Source organism: Perissodus microlepis, chromosome 5 (genome assembly GCF_051167445.1).
Source record: "Perissodus microlepis isolate ML-2025 ecotype Zambia chromosome 5, ASM5116744v1, whole genome shotgun sequence".
Taxonomy (NCBI): domain Eukaryota; kingdom Metazoa; phylum Chordata; class Actinopteri; order Cichliformes; family Cichlidae; genus Perissodus; species Perissodus microlepis.
Genome location: NC_140465.1, coordinates 36,108,483 through 36,128,925, shown reverse-complemented (window position 1 = coordinate 36,128,925; position 20,443 = coordinate 36,108,483). Strand labels below are relative to the sequence as shown.

At 45.1% G+C, this 20,443-nt stretch overlaps 1 protein-coding gene across 1 annotated transcript; it reads left to right on the top strand.

Annotated features, from left to right (window-relative positions):
* The first annotated feature begins 8,831 nt into the window (after positions 1-8,831).
* Positions 8,832-19,004, top strand: gdf5 (growth differentiation factor 5). Its single transcript, XM_084929645.1, has 2 exons — positions 8,832-9,689; positions 16,149-19,004. The coding sequence occupies exons 1-2, from the start codon at positions 9,200-9,202 to the stop codon at positions 17,096-17,098; spliced, it is 1,440 nt and encodes a 479-aa protein (XP_084785771.1). The 5' UTR covers positions 8,832-9,199; the 3' UTR covers positions 17,099-19,004.
* Positions 19,005-20,443: the final 1,439 nt, after the last annotated feature.

The following is a 20,443-nucleotide window of genomic DNA, read 5'->3' as shown; positions in this document are numbered from 1 at the left end:
AATCTGCTTACATTCACTTTGCATTTTTTGTGACCTGCTGCTCCCACGGGAGGAGGTGAGGTCACAGACTCACAGCTACGGCAGCATCCTGTCCTGCTTTTGCAGATGATTTGGACTTTTTGATTTCATCTAGCAATGTCGCCCAGCTGGTTAGGTGACCCTATTTAGTACCTGCCCACTTTACATCACCAACAGGTATTTTACCTGCTGCCAGGCAGGAGGAAACAAGGAAGACCTCAGAGGAGCTTCATGGTTCGTGAAGGAGAGGGTTGGTGTGACAGAGGAGGATGCTGGGATAGGAGGAGATGGAGGGAGATGATCCACTGTGGAGACCTCTAAAAGGCACAGCTGAAAGTAGGAGAAGAAGAATCAGGTACCACCCGCTCCGAGACACGGCCCTGGAGTTAAAACACAGGAAGAGCAGACAGTTTGCTGAATAATAGGAAATGGTAATTGTTCAGATTCCAATCAAATCCTCCCGCCTGCCCAGCAGACACTATTCCAGTGGAAATAAAACTTATTCTGAAACAGGAATCAGTTTCCAGTGAAAATCTGTCTGCACATCCCCAAAGACGAGGAACACGTGTAACCTAAATCTATTTTTACATTCAGAACTCCATTAGCACAGTGTGACGAATATTTCCAATTATAAAATAAAAGCCGGGTGTTGGGCCTCCGACACCTGTGTCCAACCATAATATTCCATATTTCCCTCCATCCAAACAAACCTTTTCGTCCTATGGTTTTATAAACAGAGCGGCGGGTTTCCACAGAGTGTCAGTGACAGCAGGACCTGTCTCCCAGCCCGGCTCGCCGTGATGAAGGACGATGATGGCTGACAAATTGACTCTTTGTTTTATTGGTCTAACCTCACGGCAGACGCTGTCTGGCTGTGTGGTGGAGCAGTGTCACTCACCCCTGTCTGTCCAAATATCAGCCGACACACCCGCCTCCCTACAGCGTTAGTCCTGTTCCTGCACGTGGCAAAGACAGCAGCGCTTTAACCGTTCATCGCGATCTTCTCTGTCAGAGTGACGCTGCTTTGACATTTGAAGCCGTACTAAGAACAGAATATGATTGGTGTTTCAGTGAACAGCTGTGGACATGTGTCTTTACATATTAATGTGGAAAACCACACGTGTCTAACACGAGCAGGACAGGGGAGGTGAATAATATGTTGGCACGTCTGCTGAAATGTTTGTTTTTTAATCTTTGATAAATCTTTGGGGTCTTAAAAGTCAAGCAATCTGAAGAAGCCAGTGAAACTTTAACCATGCAGTCTTTCTAATGCCCAGCAGGGGGCGACACATCTGGTTGCAAAATAGTTGTCTATGATAAAAGGACCCTGCTGCTCACTTGACCTTTGACCTCACCAGTGGTGGGTAAGTTACTTAAAATTAGTAACTTAGTTACATTACAAGTTACTTCTATCAAAAGTAACTCAGTTACTTCAAGTTACTCGTTGCTTTCAAAGTAACTAGTTACTAGGGAAAGTAACTTTGGTTTTACTCAGAATTCTCTTATTAATGTGTTGCTTCCCTGACTGAATGTGCATATTTCTACGAGAGAAATCCCACGCCTGGACCGTTGTCGACTGCCGCCATTATTCTAGCCTACGTCACAGCGTCACGTGCACTTTTTACGCCCAACACGAAAACTGCAGTCGTGCTTTGATTGTACTCGGATCTTGGAAATTCTGCCTTCCGAGTAGGAAGATGTAGGTAACTCCAGACTGCAGATGAGCTGCAAATGTGTTTAGTAGTAATTTGTTTTTGTAGGCTAGCAAAACTGTTTTCGTGGGCAATGCCATATTGGAATCCCGACTTCTCTGACGAGGCTAACCAGAATGCCGTTTACTCGAGTGTGACATCATTCCCAGGTCCGTGTTCCGATTTCCGAGGTAAGCGAATGCAACGCACGAAGTAACGAATAACGACCCTATCTAAATCCCAGTAACGATAAACCTGTTCCTGATTTTGGCATAATAACTAGTTACCGTGCTCGTTACCACAATAATAACGTAGTTACTGTAACACGTTACTAAATAACGCGTTAGTCCCAACACTGGACCTCACTAAAGCCTTTTCCTGGGGAGTTTATGGTTCAGTCGCTGGTTTCAGGTCTTGAGTACAACATGATATGTATTTTTACAGTCCCCAGAACACCAATAGAAACGCTGGTTAACGAGCTTCCTTCTAATCAAAGCAGATATTAGAAGTTTTTGCTGTAAGTTCAGTTTTACTGATGATTTTAAAAAGCTGCACATCAGGAGGAACCATCAGCTCGGGGTAAAGAAGCCTTATCTGCAGATTATCTGATTTATTTAATGCTTGTAGATGTTAACAGTAATAACAAAAAATGAATGAACATTTATTTCCATGTAACACTGGAGAATATCATTCTGCTCTTTTCATGACTTCCTGAGATTCTTTGAGGCATCCATGAATGAAAATGATCCAAAAAATCGTAAAAATATTTAAATCATGAAGAAAATGTTTTAATGGTCAGATATCTCCTGGTCAGGAGCTCCGATTGGCTGAGAAACCTGTCCGCTGGATATAGGAAGGTGCAGAGGATGTAGTGACCTTAGTGACCTTTTGACCTCTAGCCCACAGCATCCCTGGCTGGTTAAGAAGCTCCCAATTGTTGCTTGAGCGTCCTTTCATGTAAAATCAGTCACATCCGTTCCCGCCTGACCTTCTTGGAAACAGCTGATCTTTTGCTTATATAATGAAGCCCTAAAAGAATTTGTCTTCATGTGATGAAACTTTTCTGACACACAAGCTTTTGAACGAAACACTGAGTCAAACTTTTACATGTTTCACGTCATTTTTCCTGAAATCTGCAGGGCAGCTTTTTTCGCACCATCAAAGATGAAACAGGATTTTTTTTTGCCAGACAACAATATAATAATCATTGTCCAGATCGGCTATATTACTGCAGCCGCAGTGCAGCTAATTAAAACCGCTGGGTATGACGTAACAGGAGCCTCTTTGTGCCCTGTAACGTGTTTTGGTAATGTGAACCTTGAAAGTTTACCCAGAATGCACTCTTTGAAGTGTTTTCCAGCGAATGATCAGAAAAAAGATCACACATCCGGAGTATCGATGCTTGTTTCTGCTCCTTCACGTCACATTAAACGTGTCCCGCGATGCAGCTGGTTACGGAGAAAGTCGTGCTGAACAAAAGCAGATCTTGGCCTCAGACTGTGACACTTGGAGCAGTGTGAAATTCTTTTGGCTGTATTTTTAATCAGATCCAAACTGTGAATTTTAGCCCAGAAAATTTCACATGGATGTCTGCGGTGCCGAATACTGGAAGAGACCGAGCTGAGTCAGAAAGGCCGTGAAGGGGTGGAACCATTCAAACCTTTACCACAGGTGGAGCTTCATCTGAATCTGAAGGATCCTGCAGAGAAAGAACTAGAATGATAATTACAGGACCTATGATATGATGTGAAGGTGACCTGAGCGAGGACTTTGGGAACACGCTGATATCCTTTGGCCTGTTGGTCTGGAGCTGATGGAGTCCCAGGGTGTGATGCTCACCGACTCCAAACGCTTGCAGTTTGTTATAAAATCATGACTTATGACAGACTGTTGATATGAGCGTCAGGATAAATCCCTCGCTGTGTCTTTGACATTCACCAGAATAAAAAGCAGCGAGGCAGCTCTTCGCCTCGGAGCAGCTCCGCGTACTGAAAACGGTTGTTTGTCAGTTGGCTCGAATCAGACACCATGTGCACTTGATGTCCTTGGTTTTGGCTCTGGCCTGGGATCCTCGTTGCATGTCTCAGACTCAGAAATGTCAACAGCTTATCTTTCAGAATGAAATGTTCCCCGTGTCCTGCGTGCCACACGAGCCAGACCTGCCAAAGGAAAACCACATTTTCTCCAAACTGTGTCCCAATCTGCTGCGCTCAACGTTTTCTGAAGCGAGACCGGTGGGTCCAGAGCAGGAATCCGAGGTCCGGGGGATCTGTTTACATTTCACGCTCAAACGCACACCCACGATTCCTCCGATACAGGAAGTGCCCTCAAATATACACAGGCTATAAAAAGTGTTCACACCCCCGCGGTGTCCATCGGGATTATTTCTGTACCACATTCAATCACAGCAGAACGCCTTCCTGAAAGCGTATGTAGCACCGGAGTAAACACGGTGCTACATTTTGATTAGTGCAATGCAGGAATTCCTCTCAGAGAGGGAGAGAGCTGTAGACGTGCACACATACAGTCCTGGAGAAAGAAAGTACACCCCGTTCATTTCTAAGGTTTACATATCAGAAATGCAGACGCATGAGTGAGGTCCACTTTTACTGCTTCCACTGGGATTCAAGTAACAGCCAGGCGCCGCTAATCAAATGCACTTGATTAACTGATCATCACTGATCATCACTGAGTGTCAGACTGAATAAGTGTGGCTTATTTGGAAGCCTCGTGGCCTCTTCTGTCTGTAAAGAACAAGTTTGGCTGCATCCGAACGAACCGCAAAACGTCTGGAACGATGTCTTGCGGACAGGAGAGAACAAAGTGGAGGTTTTTGCCCATCGTGGACAGCAGCACAGTTGGACAAACCAAAACACAGCATGTCAGCACAAATACCTCAGACCAACTGTCAGCTCAGCAGCGGAGGGCTGATGATGCGGGCTCATTTTGCAGCCACAGGACGTGGGCAGCTTGCAGTTATCGAGTTGAGCGTGAACTCCTCTGTAAACCGAAGTATTCTAGAGTCAAATGGGAAACCAAACTGGGTCAACAACAGGACGATGATCCTGAGCGCAGGAGCAAATCTCCAACAGAAAGGCTGAAAATTAAAAGAATTAAGCTGCTGCAACGGTCGAGTCAAAGCCCAGACCTCAACCAGACAGAAATGCTGTGAGATGTGCACAAATGAATCCACACAAACCTCAATGAACTGTGAAGAAGTGTGGGCCGAAATATTACCACAACGACATGAACGACCCATAAAGTCACACAGAAAAACATTACTGTAGCTCTTTCACACACTGTTGTAACATTCATTCAATTCAGTTCAATTTTATTCACTTAGCACCAAATCAGTCGCCTCATGTGCTTCACCGTATGCCGTAAAAACACACTGGTCAGCAATTAATGGCGTTCAGTTGTGATGTGTTTTTAAGGCACTGTTACCTGGAGTCAGGTCTGAATGTGCAACAACGCAGTCTGTTACCGGTCACATCCAGTCGAGCCGATCACAACAACTTTGAGTTTATGTGCGATCCTCGACAGTATCATCCGATCACTCCTGTCCATCTGTCATGGTCAATGATCAGCGCGCACAGAGACTGAGGGGGGCAGAAAAGCAGCTGAGGTCAGAGAGAATAAAGAGAGGGAAAGACAAACACAGCACCAGAACCAGAACCAGCTCCAGTTACAAACCACCAGAGACCAGCTCCACTGCCGGGAGCTCCGGGTCTGAACCCTGGCTGCTAATTATTCCCTGAGCTTGGTCGAAGCTAAATTTATGGCACTGAGCTGGAGCTGCTCGTGGCATCATAAATTAAACTGGCAAACAGTGTTAGAATCAGAACCGACCGCCTTGTCCCCCGAGAAGAGAAGGAGACCAAAACACTGTAAACATGGATGTGTGAAAACTCGAGGTTTTATAATCTTTTAATGTTTAATAATGTAAACAGTCAAATATGAGACCCACAAGTGTGTTAACTGTAATTTAAACAGGATAATATAGTAAAATTAAATAGATGTAATACATTAAAACTGTAATGCAGTACAGTCGTTGATGGCTGTGTAGACTACTGACAGAAATAAGCAGAGAAAAAATACACAAAGTGAGTTTAACGGTGTACAAGAGGCAAACAGTAAAACAGAAAAACAAATACCCACAACACCAGTCAAGCTAAAAACATGACAGGTACTAACTGTGGCCAAAAACGACATATTTACTAATATTCAGGCAAAGCATTTGCATCCTGCAGGTCATATAAAATCACATGAGGCCAATTCTTAAGATTTAGGTACAGTTATAATTATGCAAAATACTTAACGTATAAGCTAAAGCACTGCACACCAGGGGACACAACAGAAAGGCATTTCTGACATTAGCAGGGACTTCAGATACCAGTATGCTATTAATTATTCCAGGAGAGATCACACTAGTCAGTATGCCAAAATTCCCAGGATGTCCTGCAGCGACTTAAAGGCCCATTCTGGTAAACATGACAGCCACAAAGCTCGGCACAGTGGAAGTGGACATAATGCACAAAGTGGTGTCTCAGCAACGTCCTCGGCACAGGTTAATCCCATCCACTGTCCCATCAGTGGTTGTCCAGCCACACAGCCTGGACATCTGTTATGTTGAAGGAACTCGTTTTAAATTTCTGCACTTATAATAGCTTTAAACCTTCCAAAGTTACCGTCTGCTATGAAAAGAAGGAGAATAAATAACGTTTATGTCATGATGTGAGAAGATATCAGCTGAAGTTCAGTTAGAAGAAGTCTGAAGATATTCCAGCACGCTGTGAAAACGCTGCCTTCTGGTGGGGAAAGCTCTGATAAAACACGGAGAGGATAATGACAGTAAAACAATTACAGTCATGAATAGGGATGGGTATCGTTTAGGTTTTATCCGATACCGGTGCAAAACCGGTACTTTTGAAACGGTGCCGGTGCTCAAACCGGTGCTCAAACCGGTGCTCAAACCGGTGCTTAAAGAATGGAGAACACAAAATTGGTCCAAAAACCTCTCATGTTCAGCTGTTTTTTGTAAAAAGATAACAATGTTAGCCTTTTCTGCAGCTATAGGGCATATATCACTCTTTGCTGGAAGCAGTGCTTAAACAATGGAAAAAACACAAACTTTGTCCAAAAACCTCTCATGTTTAACTGTTTTCCACGTTTTCTTTGGTCATTTTAGCCTTTTTGGCCAGGGTGAAGGGAGCATCTGCCATCAAACAAGAAGACAGCCACATGTAACTACGACGGTGTTTGCTAGTTCACCTTACATGCATTAATGTAATAACGTGGTTAGCCTACTCAACGTAAATTACACACGAACAACATTAAGCGACTCACGCAGAGAAGAACGGCTGCTGCTGCCATCATCATCCTCATCATTTCTGCTACACTGGCAGGGCTAGGGGCCAGGACTCTCCTCTTCGGGTTTTTGGGGGATGTTGCTAACTCCGGGTCCGATAACAGGCACCACACCCGCAGTAGATGTGCTCGGTGTGAGGTCTCGCAGCAAGCTATCAAATACGGTGCATTTCTCGGCTTTTAACAAAAACGCTATGCGTCGCCAGGTGTTTCATCAGATTCGAGGTGTTACCTCCTTTGACAGTATCACAGTATCAGCTTAAAGCACTTGTTGCAGGCTGCTGAGTTTGCATATTTTGCTGTGAAGTACAGCCAGACTTTGACCGCTTCGCTTTGGGCATTTTTAATCTGTAGCTCTGCTCTAAAAGAACGTACGTACCTGGCCCCGCCTACTATCCTCGGAAACGTAAAATGATTGGCTAGAATCTAAAGTGTATCACAGCTCAGGAAAAAATAAAGCACCGAAATGTGCGCTGCTTTTCGGTCTGGTTACTACCGTTTATGTCAGAACCGGTGCCGTCATGGCACCGGATACCGGGACCCATCCCTAGTCACGAAGGCTGGCTGATGACATGGTGACAAACATGTGGTCTCTTTTCTCTACCCGTAAACTCCTTCCGCTGGTTGCTGTGGTGGTGCAGGGCATGCTGGGATAGGTAACACCAACACAAGCTTTTGTGATGGTTTGCTTGCTTGTATAGTCTGTATAGTCTTGTCTGTGTGGTCTATTTCCACAGTGCAGTGGGTGATGGTGGATGGAGCAGACCGTGGAGTTCCCAGACTTCTGAAGCTCTTCTTCCACATGACTCCACCAGCGCACAGCCTCACTGGTGGTGGTTTTTGTTCATGTTAGTTTAAATAAATTTGATGTCATTGTTCTTCATCCCGTGTCTCACTCTTCTTTCATGTCTTCTAAACAAGTGTGAGATGCTGACAGGTGAAAGTAGTGACAGTGTGGTGTCCACTCAGGTGTACTGTGGCTGCTGGAAGACAGGATAAAGGCTTTTTAAAGTAGGTTTATGAGAAGCAAGTGTTTCGTGTTTTGCATCGATACCTGAGTATGCAGTGGGACAGGATGGCAGCTCACAGTGCTGACGACTGAAAACGTGAAAGGTGGATGTACCAACAAGGATGTCACAGATTTCAGTTTAGAAGGTTGGAGTTTGGATTTTTTTTACCTTTATAAAAACTGTGAAGCAAAGAATCATCCAGAGATGCTGCTGAGCGATAAAAATATCTGTTAATGAGAACAAAGAGACACAAAACAGAAAAGTGTCATAATCTGTACTGCTGAAAAACACAACACAGATCAAACCGATGAGTGGAGATTTTTATTTCTGCGCTTTTTGGCTCTTTTCAGTGATGTAAACTTTTTCATTACCCTCCTGTGTGTGTGTGCGCGCGCGTGCGTGCGCGCACGCGTGTGTGGGGGCGGGGGGGGGGGGAGTCCTTTCCGTGTTGCAGCTTCAGTGAGTCATTGGTGGAAAAGAGGGAGGAAGATTTGAGGAGAAATATCGCTGTTAAATGAGTTTGGGCAGCATGACATCACGCGGTAATTAAACCAGTTTTCTGGAATTCCGTTTCCAATTCCTGCGCTCAGGTTCGCTGGAGGAGTTTTTCGAGCACCTGCAGGTTGGTGTGTGAGTGAAATATTTTCACTGGACGGAGTTCAAACTCTGGAGAGAGAGAGAGAGAGAGGGAGGGAGGGAGGGAGGGCTGCGGCATTACGCCATTCTTCCCTCTGAGAGAAAAAAAGGGGGATTTAAAGAAGTTTCTTACAAGACTTCCAACAGTTCCGCGGAGTGTTTATGCGCCTCTCAGCCCGGGCTTTGCGTTCTGCTGTGCCGGGTACATCTCTCCAGCACTATGCTCCTCACACATGACGCGTGGGACAATAAAGCTGTGCGGGATTTGTTTCTTCTGCTTGTAGACGTCCGTTACAGTCTCTGCTTTCACCGCCTGGCACGTGTCTCTGGCGAGTTTCAGGCGGGGGCAGCAGCTTTTGTGCATTTCTCGTGAGGATGACCCACTCGGATTTACTGTTCTTTGCCGCTTCAGCTTCCTTGTGATCTCACTGCACTTCGCTACGATGACAGCCTGGCGGGAGGCGAACGCGCTTTAGGATGAAAGCTGTGACGCGTCTGTCTCTGCTGCTCAGCTGCTGGACCCTGGTTCACCTGCATCCCGGCCCCACGGCGCGTGTCCGCGCAGGTCCGCCGGTAATCAGAGGAGAGGCGACCAGGGCGACCAGCTCAGGGCGCACGGATCCCGTGCGCTCCCGGCTCCTCGGCGGGGATGCGCACGATAAGGCGCACGCTCCTGCTGCCATTAACGCACATGCACGAGCGGGTGGAGGAGATGGAGGTTCATCGGGGAGAAGTTTGGGAAAAGTTGCGGCCGCGGCTGCGCGCACCGCGTCCCCGCAGAGAGCCTATAGCGCGCCGGCTCCGGCGGCGCAGCGGGGGGCCGCGAGCCACAAACAGCCGCTCGTGACGCCGCACGACTACATGCTCGCGCTGTACTGGTCTCTCTCCAGCGGTGACGTCAACGGCAGCGCGCTGCACGAGGCCGGCCTGGCCAACACCATCACGAGCTTCGTGGATAAAGGGCAAGGTAACCGCATCACCCACGAGCCTCTCTGCGTGCTCCCACGTCACTTTTCAGTCCCATGAAAGAAACAGAGTGACAGTGACACGCTGTTAGTGCAGCGATGGTGGTAGACACACACCCAGCTGAGCTGTGATGGGTGGGTGGGGGTCCACGCTGTGGGGGCAGCAGGACAGCTACTTCATGATGCGTTTGTGCCCCTGGTACTCTGGGGGATTAAAAAAGCAGCTGGAGCAGGAGGTTAGAGGAGATCTGAGGAGCCAGAGGATGAGCAGAGGGGAGGGGCTGTTACCTGCTTTTAAAGTCTCACTTTAGAATCCACAACAAGTTCAGACCTCACATCCACAATTCATTAACAATTAAAAAATGGGGAGTATAAAAAGGATGTCACTGGAACTTCAGGTGCCACAGAATGAGAGCTGCTTTAAGGGACTGGAGACCAGTGTGGGGGGCACCAGACGAGGGTGGTGCTGAGGGCGTTAAAATCAGGAGGTCAGCAGTGAGTGGAGTATGAGGAGAAGGAGCGTTCAACAAACTGACAGCCAGTTAGCTTAGCTTAAAGAAACAGCTCCATCCAGAGCTAACAGAGGATGTGATTTAGCTGAGAAGTTCAAGTGGACGTAATTTTCTCCTTTTAGTTTATCTCCTCTTCCAGCAGTACGCAGTCATGTGATGTTTTAAATACTGAGGTCAGTCATCCAAAAGCTAAGGCTGCTCTGAACTCTCAGTTTTAGATTTTTTTTCTAGATTTGGATCTGTGTGATGTCAGTAAGATTAGATATACTTATATGGTCCTCCCATCACAGAAGCCACTCCCACCTGCTGTTTAATCTGTTTTTTGAGAGGCGTAGCCAATCAGAAGCACTATTCTATTTTTCTTTATGTCTTCCTTTATGTATGTATGTATGTTTATGTAAAAGCTGACACTGACTCATTTAACCACCTTGTGGTGCAAACTGGTATTACAAGAAAAAGACAGCTTGGCTTGAATTTGAAGGAAGTTGATCTCTCTTTAGCAGAAACAGAGATGATGCCTTCATTTAATTTTGGAAGGTTTTAAACTGCATTTGAACACAGAAATGTGAAAGTGTTTGATTTTCAGTTATAAACAGAGGCCTGCAGGTGTATCACAACTACTTTCATCAAAACAGATTACAGCTTTTAATCTTTACACATACACCTTTTTTAAAATAGATCCCACTCTCTGGACTTCCAGGTTCATGGAGGGTGCTCTTCTGGGATTTTTCTGACAGAACCGGCTGAGCCAATAGATATGTTTCATTTTCAGCTGTAAAATTGCAGTGTAAAAAAACCTAAAGGACACCAGTGTAGATTTAATTTAGGCCGCATACATCATCGATGCTGGATTTGTGAAAACTAAAATAAAACTTGGGCTTTTTTTCTACAAACAGCTGGAAATAATTATTTAGCCCCTTTCACTCCTGTTTATTGAGGACTTTCTCACGGGCACCCTCCGCTGCACACTTGAATTTCAGCCAGTTTGGGATTGACAGGAAGTGGAATGGCTCTCTCAGATTGGCTTCAGTTTGGCTCGGGTCACCTCTGCAAACGTAAAGTGGGCGGGGCTTATGGGCTTTATTGTAACCAGCCAGGAGGGGGTTACAAGCTGTGATGGCAGCTATGTTTGTCTATATCTGGTACTTTGGTGGGAGAAAACCAAACAGTGGGGACCAAGGGAGTGAGTTTACATGTATGAAATTAGAAATGCATTCTAATAAGCATTTTTCTAAAGACCAATAACTAATTAGTCTTGTAACAGCAGGTAGTGTAGCAGAGGAATAATTTGTGTTTGCTGTCAAACTTTCAGCAGTTTTAACGTCTGGAACATGTCTGTGCACATGTATGCACATATTTATGTATATTTATTCCTTCGCAGTTGTGAGTCTGTGTGTGTGTGCTGCCGTGTGTTTCTAACATCTGGTCGGCTCTCAGTGATATATACGGCCTCGTGAGGGTAAATAAACAGTGCTCACAGCCCTCCGTGTCATGTTGTCTTTACGATGTAAAACAGTTTTAGAAGCGTCTTTAAATGAGCGCAGTTTCATGTTCCTGCTGCTGCTGAAGGTTTACATTTCCACCACTTAATGTACTTTTAATGTGGCCTTTATTTGTTCAGCGAGTCGCTGCTGACTTCGTCCACATGCTGAGACGAGGAACTGATCACCCCGACGCTCGTTATTTACCTTCTATCCTTTCATTCACTCTTACTCGCTTCCTTTTTTCTGCCTTTATTCCTCCATTACTGCTGCCGCTCCTTCCTTCTTTCTTCCTGCCACATGCAAGGCTGAACCTACCTCCTGAGGGGCCCTAGAGCAAGACGTTGCTCTGGGGCCCCCAATGATGCTGTGTGTGTGTGTGAAGCACAGCAGCTAAAACCCTGATTAGTCGACTAAAAGTTCAGTAGGAACACCTGGTTTCGACTCCACCATCGGGTCTTTCTGTGTGACGTTTGCATGTTGTCACTGTGTCTCTGTGAGTTCACTCCGGCTTCCTCCCACCGCCCAAAGTGTAGTTAGTGGGGTTAGGTTAGTTGGTGCAAATAGTTAAATAGTCCATCTCTCTGTCTCAGCTCTGGTGAACCGCCTGGGATTAGGAGACATTTGGTCATTTTCCCCCAGAGTGGGAAATCTTCTTCACCTGGGCCGGTGCCAGTATGTTAAAAAAGCTGAAGCCTTGTGTGTAAGTGAGCGACACGCCATTTTCCAGACAAAAGTAGGTTTTTTTGTAGTTATATTACTTTCATAATTTTAGGAGTGGTGATCAGCCTGAAATGTCGAGTTTTCACTTTATAGATCACAAAACATTTGAATTTTAGAGTCTTTCTTGACTAAATCTTGGTGTTTTAGAGCTTTGTTTGAGCAGGTGACCCACATACTTTAAGGCTATTGCAGTAGTCGAATCCACCCGGGTTATTTGCTGCATCTCTTCCCCTGCGCTCTGTCCCTGCGTTCCTGTCCACTCTCCACTCACCTGCTTAGATAAAGGCTAAAAGCCCTTAATAACAGCACTTAATAAAACTGTCCATTAATTTTAACTCCATGAACAGTAACCCATAACAACACTGTACTTTACACGCTTTAATAAACTCATCCAGTCGGCCAACTCTGACCCTTTCCTGGACCAGTTTTGGCCCCTGAACCACGTGTTTGATGCCCTCGATATATCTGCTCATGTGACAAAAAGAAATGTAAATCTTATTTAATTTTGGTCAGTTATAATTTTACTGAGTTATAAATAAATGAGTTTGAAAAAGCTCCTTTCAGAAGCAAAGCAGAGATGTTTGGTTTCAGGAGGTTGGTTTGATCTTGTAAATTTTGGATAGTCTTGTTTTGGCACAGTGAGCCCTGTAATATAAATAAGTTTTCACTGGATGACAAAGCCAGACATCTCACCTGAGAGCTCTGCTGCTGCTTGCTGCCCTTAGTCAGCTATTTTAAAGCCCCGCCCCCACTGGACATCCTGAAAGCTGTTAGGGATGAAGTCAGAGTTAAGAAGCCAAACATTTAATCTTGTGTGTTCTGCATTTACATACACAATAATCTGTTCCAAGCCGCTCCTGAAAGAATGTGATTTTCTGAGCGTTCTGAAGTGATAAAGACCACACCTGAGAGCTCTGCATCCCTCCAACATTATTTATCCTCGCTGATTTACAAGTGCGTGAGAGTTTGTGAAACCAAATTCCTCTCAGCTTTAATCAGACTGTCCAAAGAGGAGTCTGTGTGTGTGTTTGCTGTCTGTCTGCTGTGAATAGCTGCAGGTCCACAATAACAGGCCTGTTTACAGACCGTTGCGGTCTCCTGGCCTGGTTCTAATGTACTTTTCAATGCATGATAAAGTCCTGGACAGCAGGAGGGGGTGCTGTGAGAACATGTAAGCAGTTTGTGTGCATATGCACAGCTAACTTTGCGAGGACCGGAGTGATTTCTCTGACCTTTGAAGTGAGGACATGTGTGGAACATGAGGACAGTAGTTCAGAGGTCTGTTTGAAGGTTCAGAATTCGTTTCAGGGTTCAGGGTTGATCAGGGATAAATTAGGCTCAGAATCATGGGAATATATTAGCCGACCTGGGTCCTCACAGAGAATTTAAAACACATGTATCTGCTGGGTTTCATTGGATAGGGAAGTTTACAGTTTCCCTCACTGACAACAACAGAAAACCATCTACACCATTCAGTTCATGCTTTCTGATGCTGTGCACACAGCACGAGTGTGTATACTTGTTTTACATATGTTATGGGGACTTAAAGCTTTTCACTTACCCGTGAGGACATTACTTTAATTTGAGGACAATTAATATAAAGTAAACCATAAAGTGTTACTCTAAACACGAGTCTTTGGATGCTCATTCTTATTATTTATGTCGATTTCCTTCATAATACCTGCAGTAGTTTATTGTAGATATGGCAACTGACATCATTCACCAGTTTTTGCATCTGTGGTTTGAAGCTTCAACATTTACATTTTGGCTGCCACCATGTTTTTATTGATTTATTTATTTAAAGCAATGAGTTACCATATTTGGACCAGAAGGTAGAGAGCTCAGTTACCAGCTGTTGGTAGCCCTTTGTTAGCAAACTGCATCTATAGCACTAATTAACAGGTGTCTGTATTGCTACATTACATCCATACAGTCTGAGTAACATCATTAAATATGCAAAATCTATTGGTTAGGGTGTTTCAGAGAGCCTGTGAACAAAGATGGTGTATTTTGTAAGAAGCTATATATGCCTAGCTGTTTAGTGCTAAATGCTAATACAAACATTTTAAAACCAATCCTAAAATCTATTGGGAGCCAGATAAGGAGCACAAAATAGGGGCGATAATCTGGCAGCAGCATTTCGTATTGCAAAGAGATGCTTTGCCCAAGATGGTAAACGGGGATTAATCTAAACACGATGACAGAAATGCATGAATATGTTTTTCCAGGTCAGCAGAGGAAACCATATGTTGCAATTTAGAAATGTGTCTTAAATGAAAGAAACAGGAATGAGAGCAAGTTGAAGCCCAGAATAAAATAAATATTACACCAAGATTTCAAACACAGGACCGTTGAACAAAAAGAAGCAAGAGTCTGACTTGTGAGTGCGAATGGTTGTCAGTCTCTGTGTGTTAGCCCTGTGACAGACTGGCGACCTGTCCAGGGTCACAGCTGGGATAGGCTCCAGCGCCCCCCCGCAACCCTGAAAAGGATAAGTGGAAGCAAATTGATGGATGGAAACCAAAACCATTTGAATTGTAACAGGATATAAAAATATTTGTTGTTAAGTTGGACATTTTAACATTTGATGGTATTGATACACCTTTGAACCAATGGATATTTGAGGAACTGTAGTTCACTTCACATTTTCGCTCTTGGCAGCTATTACGATGTTTTAGTCTGAGATGATGTCTTCAAAAATAAAAAAAATCCCAAAATAAAGTCAAGAATGCTGTTCTCTCCTTTTTTAAAGGGTAATAAAAATATAAACAATAGTAATGTTTTTATAAAACAGACCAGTAAGATCCAGAAAAACTATTTTACCTGGAGGAAAAATGTAAACAAATGGTAAATGGCCTGTATAGTGTATAGCGCTTTACTAGTCCCTAAGGACCCCAAAGCGCTTTACACTATACACATTCATCCACTGGTGATGGCAGCTACATTGTAGCCACAGCCACCCTGGGGCGCACTGACAGAGGCGAGGCTGCCGGACACTGGCGCCACCGGGCCCTCTGACCACCATCAGTAGGCAACGGGTGAAGTGTCTTGCCCAAGGACACAATGACCGAGACTGTCCAAGCCGGGGCTCGAACCGGCAACCTTCCGATTACAAGACGAACTCCCAACTCTTGAGCCACGATCGCCCACGAACAGTATAAAAGAATAACAGCAGAGCCAATGCAGAAGAGCACACTTATTTTCTACATTATGGTCATTCTAAGATGTTTATCCAGGTTAGGCTCCAGCTTGGCTAAATACATGCCAATCACAAATCCCTGTCCAGTGAGTCTTCAGCATCACTTGGTATCACAGTCAGACCCACAGCTCAATACCAAGATTGTGATGATAAAAAGGGTCATGAATAAAAGTCTATAGTCTGTGATGGGGAGCAGCACTGAAGGAAAGTACAGTATTTCTTTATATTTCAAAAGCTGAGATCAGACAATATCTGGATTATTAAAATGGGTTCAATGAAGATTTCAAGTAGGGAGATCTCATGAAAGATTTAGTTAAAAAAGAAAGAAACAGTCAGTTATGGAAGTGTATGGACCTGTCAGTGTATTTCATGACCTGACGGGTGGCCATCAGCTGATGGCTCTCTGGGGCTCACATTACAGATTCATTCATTTACTCAACAGTCCTTAGTTGCTGTGTTTTGTTAGGCTTCCTTAAAAGTTTGTTACACTATTTTTCTTTTTGCCTGTCTGTGAATATTTACCTGCGCTTCCGTTTCTAATCACAGATGAACGTGGGCCCCAGCTGCGACGGCAGAGGTATCTTTTCAACATCAGCTCTCTGGAACGGGATGGGCTCCTGGGGGCCGAGCTACACATCCTGAGGAAGCGCCTGCCTGACCCTCGCAGAGTCTTGATAGGCTACAGAGGAGGAGAAGGAGGAGGAGTCCCGTCACCGCTCCTAAGGCTGTACACCTGCGCTTCAGGCAAACAAAAGGCCGTTCTTGTCCAGATGAAGACCGTAGAGGATCTGTTCAGCAGCACATGGGAAGTGTTTGACGTTTGGAAGGTCTTCAGGGGCTTCAAAACCCAGAAAGGCCAGCATTCCCAGGAGCTGTGCTTTGAACTGGAAGCGCTGGAGCACGGAGGCGGTCGCCCCATGGACCTTCGCGCTCTGGGATTCGCTCGACACGGCAGGACCAACAAGGAAAAAGCGTTCTTCTTGGCATTTGGGAAAAGCAAGAAGCGTGACCTTTTTTACAAAGAGATCAAAGCGCGGTCCGGCCACGACAACAAAACAGTCTACGAGTACCTGTTCACCCAGCGACGAATGAGACGGGCACCTGCTGCGAGGGGAGCCAAAAAACCCGTGCAGCAGTCCCTGCCACAGTCCATATCCCAGCACCAGACAGTGAAGGCCAGGCTGCGCTGCCACCGGAGACGGCTCCACGTCAACTTCAAGGAGATGGGCTGGGACGACTGGATCATCGCGCCGCTGGAGTACGACGCCTATCACTGCGACGGCGCCTGCGATTTTCCCATCCGCTCACACCTGGAGCCGACCAACCACGCTATCATACAAACTCTGATTAACTCCATGGACCCGGAGTCAACGCCGCCCACTTGCTGCGTCCCGACACGGCTCAGCCCGATCAGCATCCTCTACATCGACTCGGCCAATAACGTCGTCTACAAGCAATACGAGGACATGGTGGTGGAGTCGTGCGGGTGCAGGTAGCAGACACAGCAAAGACTTTTCAATATTATATTCAAAGCTAAAACTGGAGTTGGTATTTCAGGCTCACTGCTATGCAACGCACATTACCCCTCACACTCAAGTGGGCTTACAAGAATGCATACCAGAGACTATTTAAGACTAAACAGATGAACATAAACTCACGGAGGTGATGCTCTGAAACGCCCACTCACTAAAACTTATGTGTAATGTTGATGTTGGTAGTGATGAGCAATATGCATCCAGTACAATCCAAATAATGGAAACACGACCCGATGGAAAAAGACTCGCTTGGACTGTTTCGTACGGACTTTTTCCTTCTTCTTAGATTTGTATCAATTTGCTGATTGTTGTAAAGAGTTTAAAATGCCTTGGAAGAATGAAGTGTTATACTTAAAAATGCTCTTTTCCAGCACTTATCTGATGAAGTCATTTGTATGCCTTATCCAAGACCTTTTTGTAAAGCATGTCAAGAATTTCTGATGTATAAATACGAGCCAGGGATGAAGTGCTCATCTGACCTGCTCCAAATTTGGGAAAGCTGCATAAACTCGTGTTCAATAAAAAAAATGTCTAATTGACTGAGCTCCAAACTCCTATCAGTGAAAACCTCTGCCCCCCACCCCCTCGAGGATCTGCAGACTAAACTATCGGAGGAATTTGTGAGATTTACAGCTGCCAAATTTACAATTTAACCCAGGAATGACTGTTTGATGTGGAACATGAGTGTTTTACTTGGCTGGCTTGATAAACTGTTGCAAAGGTCTAGTTAAAATTACGAGGAGTTAGGTTTTTTAACTTTGTGCCTATTAAAGGGGACCTGTTCTGCTCATTTCCAGCTCCATCTCTGTATTATAGACTCTACAAGTAGATTTGCAGGCGCTGAATTCATCATCTGGCTGACTACATATAAAAGATGGTCAAAGCCTCTGTGATGTAACCCACTGGGCTGTGGACGTTTTGAAATCTCAGTGTCAGCATTTTTCCTCTGGAGCCGGAGCTGGCTGTAAATTATCAGCTGCATTAATAAATTGTACATATATCTGTAAGTTAGCACTAAGCCCCATAAAATAAGATAAGATCAGATAAAACTGGAGCACAGACGTCTCAGACGATCTGGCTAACCACAGAGATAATTGCATCACTCCGACATGTAACTTACTCCAAAACTGACTAACAGCACAAACTGGTCCAAAGATCCAGTTCGGGGACTTCAGTTACCAAAATTATTTCTGTAGCATGCTGTAAACATCTTCGTTTCTGCTTTAAAGCAGCATCTTTTTAAGCCCCAGAGGGGCTATCATAGGTGCTAACTGTCAAAACTCAGGAGACCAGTTTAAAAAAGACAGCTCTGTTTGCACAGGGTTAAGGTCAGCTGATGACCTTGGAGGGGGTTCATACTGGCGTTTGTGGGGACTGACTGGTTTTGGAGCAAGCCTCAAGGGTTTCATCGCTGAGCAGACTTACAACACAACAGTTACAAGTAACTAGATCCAGATAAGCTTAAGAAACACTGTCAGCTCACTTGTAAATGCATCACTGCATTTATCCATGCCGGGTGCCTGCAGCTCACGAGGTAGAGAAGGTCATCTGATTGGAAGGTTGGTGAATAGATGCCTGCATGCCAAATATCCTAAACCAAGGATCCATCGGAGTGATGTGAAGCACCTAAGCATGGAAGAAACCGCTTGTATGAATGGCTGTGAATAAGGCGCGAGGTATGAAGCGCTTTATAAGAACCAGTCCATTTAGCATCCGTCCATCCACCCTCAGCTGCTGCTCTGAGCCTGGGCTGTGGATACTATAGAGTTTGCAGAGATCCCCAGACCTCGCTCTGCTCCAGCATTTCCAATGGGACTCTCAGGAGTCTGTCTGCCCCAGGTTCTTCTTCTGGTTGTGCATGCTCAAAATATATCATATAACCATATACTGTCATATATTTATTTAATATATTTAATATTGTAGATTTTCTCATTTCCTCACAATAAACGGTAGAAAAGAAAGTATCACTCTCAGCTTCTCCTAATTGTTAAATCAGACTTTTAGAAACTATCAGTTCTTTGTTGTTCAGAGTCAGTGAGGGAGACGTGCGTTATAACGGGGTCGCGGGGCCTTGAACATGTTCGCGTCCTGGTCTGGTTGTTTCATAATCTCTCTCTGCCTCCTCTGATTACTCGAGAAAGCGCAGACTCTGAGGAAAACCTGACAATGTGTGAAGCTGTAGAGATGACTGCATCTATGGTGTTGCTGCAGAACACACGCAACAGCAGTAACGTGTGTGTGTGTGCCTCCTACCGTCAGCAGCGAGCACACCTGTCTGCCTGCCTGCCCGTGAAGCTTGCGAGCTATTGGATAAAACCATCTGTGCCGAGCGGATGGCTTGTTTCTCTTGGAGAAGGACTGATGTAAGCATTTCCTTTAATCAAAGCTGAGGCATGCCAGTGGTATGACCCCCACCCCCATCCCCAAAATACTGAACTGAGGAGGTGGAGGCAGAGAGAGGCTCAGTGGGACTGGAACCTGAGAATATTAGGGCTGTTCAGTTTGTGCTTTAACCCCAAGAGGAGCTCATTTAGTCCAGAAAGCACTTGTTCCGACTGTGCAGCAGCTGCTGAGTCTTGATAATAACCGCCTTTACATTAGGTCTGGCTTCACGTCTGCTTCCTTATTTATAATTTTACCTGTTTGGGATTTCCAAATGGACATCTTATAACTCATCTTATATATGCTATGATCCCATATTCCTGAACCCGTGCTTGTTTAGCATGTGTGTTGAGAATGTGTTTCAATGAGAGCTGCACGGGGAAACGAGCAACATGTCAAGAGTTAAACAGGAAGTCTGTGAGCTCCAACTCATCTAACATCAATCAAAGGAGACATTTTTAAGCAATCTTTGACCAAAACAAACAATTTTTATCTGTATGGAGCCAAATCAAGGTTTTTGGAACTCATCACGAATGTTACACAGCCTATTAAGCATAAATTAGTCTCTCATCATTCTTAACAGGTGTAAAGGAAATCTACATGTGACTCTGCGGTGCACAGGTCATCCAGCCTACCATCGTGTGAGTCATTAAGGTCTCATGGGTGTCACCTAAAACATTCCCAGACTGTTGGAGCTGCTTACTGGGACATGGAGCGTCAGCTCTCAGGTGGGGAAACAGCCCAAGCTTTATTGCTGGGCACAGCTCGTGTTCCAGAACCAGTCTCCAGTACCAGGGTGCTTTCTGGAAGCCTCTGTATGAGGTGTTTTGGGCATGTCCTAGCAGCAGGAAGCTTGGGGCACACCCAGGACACTCAGTCAAAGTCTAGACTAGCTCGGGAACTCGTCAATGTTCCCACAGAAGA